General features: G+C 37.9%; 1 protein-coding gene across 1 annotated transcript in view; it reads right to left on the bottom strand.

Moving 5' to 3' along the window:
• NFKBID (NFKB inhibitor delta) overlaps positions 1-1749 on the bottom strand; it is a 14584-nt gene extending 12835 nt beyond the window's left edge. Inside the window, exon 1 of the mRNA XM_072425602.1 lies at positions 1606-1749. Coding sequence (XP_072281703.1) covers positions 1606-1633 — 28 coding nt within the window. The 5' untranslated portion in view covers positions 1634-1749. The remainder of the gene's footprint in view (positions 1-1605) is intronic.
• Between the last annotated feature and the right edge of the window lie 7329 nt (positions 1750-9078).

Here is a 9078-nt window from a genome sequence, read left to right as displayed (position 1 = left end):
TCTATCTATCTATCTATCTATCTATCTATCTATCTATCTATCTATCTATCTATCTATCCCTCTATCTATCTATCTATCCATCTATCTATCTTTCTATCTATCTATCTATTTATCTATCTATCTATCTGTTTTTCAGGCCGCACCATATTATGTATAGTGAATATTTGTTAATCAAATCATTCGGTGTGATTAGTCATAGGAGTTTACACCACTTCGCTATTTACATATTCACCCATAGTGAAAATTTCCTGTACCCCCTCCCCCCATCAATCTGAGAACGCCCGGTGCCGCCGATGTGATCAATACGGAGAATCGGCTTTATTACTATTACTCGGGAAGAACAACAAATCAGATTGCATTGTCTGTCTTCAACCATCCAATCAGCTGGGGAACTGCAGTTAGAAGGAAATCAGAGCCTAATGGGTGTTACTTTCCCGCAGGACAAATTTGTCAACTTTGTAAAGCTTTCATCAAACTCTCTGGGCTACTGAATCACAATACACAGATTTACCTATAACCATGGATGTGAAATATTAACGAGCAGTAAAAGAGCTTTAAAACAAGATCTCACTTACCTGTCTAGCTGCTGTTTTTGTGATGTAATTCCATCTTGAAGATCACAACAAAAACTCCGGAGGGTCTATAAGGATAAGGAGTGAATCTGACATTCACTGGTAGAGAATCAATCACTGCCATTGAAAAACATGAGCCCAGAAGATTATTCACCAGTGAGTAATTCTATAAGTGTCAGAGTCACTGCTTTATAAATAGACCCCTAGGAGACAGATGATTTCTAACAGCTCAGAAACACCCGCTGGTCGTTTACATTACAGACCTGACAGGCTGCCAAGCTTCCTCCCCCATAGAAATACACAGGGCCAGATTTGGGAATTTTAAGAATTAATTTCACTGGGATCGTTATAGATACAGAGATGAATGATGGCGTGTTTAAAACATTTTTTTTCTGCTTGTTCTGAATTTTTAATCTGCACAGGATTTTAAATATTAACTAGCGACCATGGCAGTCCATGAATATTAATTATCCTGAAGTCCCATGAATTGTTCCCTGGGCAGCCATTGGATTTTTGCACTCATTATCTTTTCTGTGTGAGCCAATCCATAAACCTTTGGATAAAAAATAGAATTAAAAACTTCTATATTGGGACGGACCGAATGGAACACCGACCAATCAAAAGAAAGGAAATCCAAATAAGATTTAAAAAAATGGTATTAAATTTGGGTAACAGCACCTACCTCCAAAAGGTAAGTCAATGCCATAATGTAAATCAATGGCAATGCATATTTTTAAATGTCTTTAAAGTTCATTGAAGTCCCTTTCTAGCAATTGTTTCATTCTTCATATTCAGTCTTTAAAGGTTTCCCTTTCTTTCACTCGCAGGCTTTTGAGGTTTATCCGGTGCCCCCTTGGATGGATGCCATGGGTGAGCTGTTGATCACCCATCACAATCTATAAAGACCTCACCAAGCAGAGGAGATGCCCTGATACCCTTTACAGACTCCAGAAGTATAAGATACAATTCACTAAGTGAATGTCTTGCTGTGATACAATGTAACATTGAGTTATGTTTAATATTGATGACTTACCCCTAGAGGCGGATGGAGGGGAACTCATGCCCTCGTTGCACGGCGGGTCTTGCCTGTAGGGGTCCAGCCTTGTTGTCCTCTTCACCCTGCTCGTTCTCTGTCTTTGCTGTCAATGCTTTATTACTGCTCAATCTGCTTCTATTAAAGAGGAACTTAGCTAGGCCCGGCCCACTGGAGGAAGAGACGGAAAGAGCAGCAGAGGGAGAGAGGCAGCACAGATGAATAGATAACTCCGTTGTAGATACAAGGGAAGGGAACGTAACCAAGACACAGAAAATGGAAAAAAGAGCTGGAGTGGTGAAAACCTGCCGTTCAGGGGCCGCCGGGTGAATGACGAGTCAATACAACTTATTTTAGTCTGACTTTTTACATTGTAGGGGGCCAGGAAAGTCGGTGGATATAAAAACTGGCAGAATGGGGGACCCACTGCTTCCCACTGGGCCCATTCACACCATATCTGTACGCTGCACTGGAGTAAACGTGTATGTGTCACCGCAAAACGCGTTACATGCATTAAGATGACATTTATTTTTCTTCGCAGCAGTGAGCCCATTCACACGTGTAGTGCAGTGCATTATGGTAAATTGGCGTGTCAACCCAAACCACATTCCATGCAATGTGGTGACCTTCATTTTTGACCTTCGGCAACTCAACGCCCAACTGGCAAAAAAGCTGCAACATTTGCAGCAAGCCACAACACAAGGTAATGCACTAGCATGCATGGTGGTGTAATGCCTTGCCAAAAATAGTGCACAACCACGTTTTGGACATTTTTGTACATTGGCCACCCATTGATTTGAAAGCGCTGAAAGGTGAGAATAACATTGAGTTTTATCTGGTTATCATTAATAATTGCCATGTTTTTATCTTCTATTCCTTATTACATCCCCATGCAGCCTCTTTTCAGCCAGGTCCTATCTACATACCGTCCAACAATGGCTGCGAGGCATTTCTAGGGGCAGATTCCTGATGGTAATAACAGCGGACCATGTCTGTGGATCAACATGGCAGGATCATCATTATATATTTTAAGGTTCTTGCGTGATCCGAATTTTATAAAATGTGCATCGACAGCAATAACAAAAAAGCATCTTATACTCATTCCTTTGCCCTAGGGTGATTGGAGACACATGCTTAAATTCTGGGTCCCCTCTGACCCTCCAAGCCTTGATCATCAACTAATATTATTAAAGGGTCAGGACTACTAACAGAGCTGGGGTCTGACCCCTAATCGCATTCATGACACCATCAGGGCAAGGTCCCTAAATGCAATCAGATTGGGGTCCATTGTGCATGATTGGTTCCCTCTGACCCTCCAAGGATAACTCATGAACAAAGAGCATCCATGTGTCTGAGCAGCAGCACCAACCCACTCATGGGATCATACTTGTTTGCTCTTCAAGAAAGATGTGATTTAAAGCTCCGGACTGTAATCTGATTGGATCCACTGCAGATGTATCTGGACCCTTCTGACCTTGAAACCAAACCTATGAACAATGAGCATTTGTGTCTCTAAGCTACATTGCCAACCCACTCCTGGGCTCCAAAGACCATGCAAACTCGTGGCCCTAATCATACCTGTGTTACTTATAAGAAAAGTTTGCTCTTATCCCTGAACTGCAATCTGAATGGAGTCTTCAAGCCTAACCCATGGAAAATGAGTATCCATGTGTCTGAGCAGCTCCACCAACCCACTAATGAGCTCCAAAGACCATCCAAACCAATCTCCGATCACACCAGTGTGCTATTAAGAAAAGGTGTGACTTTAAGACTCATACTGTAATCTGTTTGGGTTCACAGCAATTGTACTTGGACCCTCTTGATCCTGTAAACCCAACCTTAGAATAATAAGCATCTATGTATCTAAGCAGCATGACCAACCCACTCATTGGCCCCAAAGACCATCCAAACCTGTCCCCTGATCATACCAGTGTGCTTGTCAAAGAAGGTTTAACTTCAACCCCCAAACAACTAATTGGGGTCCACTGTAAATGTACGTGGACCCTTCTTACCCTCCAAGCCTAAGCCATGAATATTAGGCATTTGTGTCTCTGAGCAGCAATATAAGCCCACTTATGAGCCCCAAAGGCCATCTGAACTCGTTGCCCTGACCATACCTGTGTACTCATCAAGATAATTTTAAGCCCCAGACTGCAATCTAATTGAGGTCCATTTAGAGATTTATTTGAACCCTTCTGACCCATGCCCAACCCATAAACAATGAGCATCCATGTGTCTGAGCAGCAGCACCAACCCAGTATTGGGCTCCAAAGACCAATCAAACCCATCTCTGATCATACCTGTGTACTCACAGGTATTTAGATGTACTTGGACCCTACTGATCCTCCAAGCATAACTGATTAACAATGAGTATTTGTGTCCCAAAAACCATCCGAACTCATGGCCCTGACCACACCTGTGTGCTCATCAAGAAAAGTTTGATCCTAATCCCCAGACTCCAATCTGATTGGGTCCACTGTAGGTCTATTTGTACCCTTCTAACCCTCCAAATCTAACCTATGAACAATGAACATTTGTGTCTCAGAGCTGCATTGCCAACCCACTCACAAGCTCCAAAAACTGGCCAAACCCTTCCTGCGACCCTACCTCTGTGCTCATCAAGGAAGGTTTGATCTTAAACCCTGGACTGCAATCTGATTGGGCTCCACTGATCGTACTGGGCCCTTTCTGACCCTCCAAACCTAACCCATGGACAATGAGCATCCATGTGTCTGAGCAGCACCACCAACCCACTCATGGACCCTGAAGACCATCCAAGCCATCTGCTCACCACAAAAGGTTTGTACTTAATTTCCAGATTTCAATCTGTCTGGGGACCATTTCTTACGATCTGGGTAACTTCTGGCCCTCAAATCTTTACTCATGAATAAAATGCATCAGTCCCCTGACTGCTACATAAAACCACTCATAGAGCCCCGGATACATCCCAAACCCTTTGCCCCGATCATGTCTCAATAAAAACCCACTTGCAACTTCTTGCATTCATTGTTATTTATTATCAGATAAAGCAGGAAGAGTTAGAACATCGGTCAGGTTTAATTGCTACCTATGTCCCCATTTGGGAAATAAGTCTTCATTTCCTGGTAAAATGGGAAGTAATTCAAATCTCTCCAATGTCACAAAAACTCATTTTTAGTAGTGAGAGGAAAGGAAAGAACTTTATTTTTTCAGCGTCTGCATCTTGCTATTCTTGTGACTATCCTGCAGTCACAGAGCCAGGAAGTAGGGTAACATATCCTCTGTGGGGGTCATAGAAATAAGAAGCTGAATGAAAAACTATTAGGGGACCTTTAGGGTGCTACCATCCTACAATTACCAGATATCCATGAATCAATAAGAACATCAAAGTAAATAAACAAAATAAACAATAAAAAATCAACAAAAACAGAAAAGGAAAAAGAATCCCTAAACATTTCTATGTACACATGATATGATTTTATATTAAGCTTTCTTGTGTAGTCTCACAACCCACCACTATGACTAGATCTCATGATTGGAACTTTTGTGGTACCCAGAATAGATGAGATCACATGTAACCCAATACACAAGAAAGTTCTATAAAATATATAGAAAAATAAATAAAACCACGGCTTGTGAGCCATTCCTTGTAAGTATTATTCATGTATCTATGATTTTATTTGTTGATTTAAAGGAAACATAAGCAGGCTGGAGATAAAAGTACAGAATTCAAGCAACGGTAATTCTTATCATTTTGTTTGGAATTTTTTGTACATTTATCGATGTCACCAACTGAGCCAATTACTGTAAAAGGTGAATTTTATGATTCACCAATGACTTAATATTCATAATATATATACTTTTTTGGCTGTTGTTTTATGTAATTATTTGTGCTTTTTAGGTTTATTTATTTATTTTTCTTATTAGTTTATTGGTTATTGGTAAAACATTTTCTAAATCATGACCACAGATATACCCAATGACTGCATTGCAGCAGTTAAAGAGGACCTGTCATTAAAATGAAACAGGGAAGCTTTTCCATTTGCATAATGATTTTTTTTTTACAATTTATTTCCTTTTTTAAACATTTTTTAAAAATGTTTTGCTCCTTCCATCGTTTACTACTTAGTGGAAAAGACTGAAGGGGAATCCCGCAGTCTGGGATACTTAAGTCAAAGGTATAAGGTTGATAACCCAGTTCTATATAGTAAAAAATGTTTTTTTTTTTATTTAAACATATTTTTTTTAATAGAAGGGTAGACCTTTTCCCCTCTGTCTTTACCACCGCTGAATGGGAGGTCTGCAGTCTCCTGGGATACATATGTCATTTATTCCAGTATCCTAGGAGTCTAAAGGTTCTCTTTCTGTTCATGACTGTTCTTGGGCATGCCGATCTCACGCATGTGCGGTGCATAACTGAGCATGTGCAATGTGGGATCGGGAAGAGGAACCCAGAGGACCAATCAATCAATCAATCTATAATTTGTTTCTTTTTTTCTTCCTTCTTTTCTTTCTTTCTTTCTTTCGCTTATCTATCCCTCTATCTATCTATTATCTATCTATCTATCTATCTATCTATCTATCTATCTATCTATCCCTCTATCTATCTATTATCTATCTATCTATCTATCTATCTATCTATCTATCTATCTATCCATCTGTCTATCTATCTATCTATCTATCTATCTATCATCTATCTATCTATCTATCTATCTATCCTCTATCTATCCCTCTATCTATCTATCCCTCTATCTATCTATCTATCTATCCATCTATCTATCTATCTATCTATCTATCTCAGGCTGTTCTATTGAATCTGACATACAACTACTAGAAAGAACTGATGATGTCATAGTGCTTTCCATTAATGACACAAATGATAATATGAGCGTCTCTTCTCTTCAGATGCTGACATGACACACGAGAATTTCCCAGTACAATGCCTAACCTCACCTAACCAAATGATTGTTTGATCTGACTTTTTACTAATTCACTCTCCACACTTCACTGATTCACTGCTATTCACCATACAAAGCAAAGTGATGGGAGACTAATGCCCCTTGTAAAATCTCCAGCGAGAAGCCTGGGATCTGAGCACCGTCATATATTGCATTATAGAAATGATTCACTTGTTACCACAGATACATCAAAGGGAATACAGAGCCATTTCATATGAATATGTATAATCTTAAAATATTTATTGGCATTGTTGTCTAATATTGCTTTAAATACCATATTTCCAAGTAAAGTTTGCTCTCCCCAACCTGTGTCACTGTCTGTACCTCTATTTAATATACAGCTCTGCATAATATGTTGGCGCTATATAAATAATATTAATAATAATAATAATAATAATAATATATTATCTTGTTTGCTCACTGCATCTCTGCTTCCTACATATAATACAACTTCTCAGTGACAGTACTTTGCCATTTCTCTCTCATTTTCTATCTCATATGGATTCTCTCTCAAAGGGCTATTGAGTATGTTTTGCCCGGTCTAGTTATATTTGTAGGGGGACCTTTGATAGAAGATAGGAGAAATCTCCCTCAAGGGAAGCCAAAAAGCAATGAACATACATAAGTTTGATTTTTTAGGATTTTAGTTATTGCAAATCAGTCTATTAGGGTGAGGTTGCTCCAGGAGCTGCTGCCTTTCCGAAGATGTAGCTCCATAAGGAATGAATGGGGGTGGCAGTGAGTGGGTCAGTACCACTTACTGCCACTAGTTGTTAAATGTGCAAATGCTGCGTTGCCGGTGCAAGGCGTCAGTCACGAGGAACCGCGTGGGAGTGCATAGTTCCAAGGCAGGACCCTTTGGGTTCTACTATCTGATTTCATTTCCAAACTTTTTTCAAAAAAATGTATTTTTTTTTAGAGTATTTATACATTTGTTTGTCCATCCTAGTTCTTATATGTCATTATTAAGGGTTACCTTGTTTTTTTCTAAATTGGTAAGACCAAAAAAGAAGCTTTGAAAAAACTTGAACATGAATAAATCTGTCTTGATAAGGGTTCAATGCACATGGTGTGGTGACACAAGCCACATCAGAGCTGAAAGCCACATGGGGATTCCAAGCCATTGCCAGATATTACGCAGGGTAAAATATCAGTATATTCCCCGGGGGTCTCACATATACCGTGGGTGCCTTACACACAATCATCCCTTGGCTTCAGCTAAACATCACTGTAGAATCTGTGGCCCTAAAATCTCCATAACTGCATTTTAATGAGCTATCTAAAGAATATTTAATATTCCTCCCTCTGCTCCATTAATTTTTAGTGGTAAATGCTGCAGATCCGGAATTCAGTAATGATGTGTTTCTTTTTTCCTTTTTTATAAAATTCCAAAATGAGCTTTTTATGACCGGAGCGAATTGAGGCGCACGACATTAAAGAGAAAATAAAAAATGAGACAACTCTAAGAAACATAAAGAGAGACACAGAGTACATAGATCAATACAAACAGATTCATGGAGAAAGCATGGAAATAATAATAAACAACCACAACAAATATAAAGGGCTTTCTATATAAAAAACAGGGAATCTGACATTCGTCTGAAACCTGAAAAACACAATAAATAACCCCCACTATATATACAGTATATTATTATTATTAAACAGGATTTATATAGTGCCAACATATGACGCAGCACTGTACATGAAATAGGGGTTACAAATGACAGACAGATACAGACAGTGATACAGGAGGAGGAGAGGACCCTGCCCCGAAGAGCTTACAATCTAGGAGGTGGGAGTATCACACAATAGGATATTTATAATAATAAAACATAACAAACAGATACAATAAACAGATATGAATATTCAGTTATTTATTTATAATAATATTACATATGATATTGCAATCTCACGATCATTAAAATAATATGTTAGGTTTATTTTAGCTTATAATTAATAAACAGCCATTATTATTTTAAATCAATAAAAAATATTATGACATATGCTACATGATCTGAAATATAACATACATTTTATAAAATATATATTATGAAATATGATGTGACAATATAAGATATATATTATAATATGATATGGTATGATATTCTTTATGATAAAAAATATATAATTTTTATATAATATATTTTTATATTTAATATAAAAATATGAGGCTCAATTCATGAAGCTTTTATTTCTAGTTATGTGACTGTTATTGTGAAATCCTATTGGTTGAAAATACCTGTTACTGTGTTCAAACTAAGTATCATTAATGTATCAGCTTTGTGAATTGAATATTGTATATGAATATTATACAATGCATCTAAAACATTATGATATATTACACTTGATATAATATGATATATGGTATGATAAGATATATTCAATATAAAACAATATAAGCTATGATTTTACATATTTAATAGGATATTTTTATTATTCTTAAACATATAGCGCCAACATATTACGCAGCGCTGTACATTAAATAAAACATATATAAAATGTTGTGCTGATATTTAGGTGCCTTTTTTGCCTTCCT

The sequence above is a fragment of the Pyxicephalus adspersus genome, chromosome 11 (assembly GCF_032062135.1).
Source record: "Pyxicephalus adspersus chromosome 11, UCB_Pads_2.0, whole genome shotgun sequence".
In the NCBI taxonomy this organism is placed as follows: domain Eukaryota; kingdom Metazoa; phylum Chordata; class Amphibia; order Anura; family Pyxicephalidae; genus Pyxicephalus; species Pyxicephalus adspersus.
This window is presented reverse-complemented; position numbering and strand designations above follow the sequence as displayed.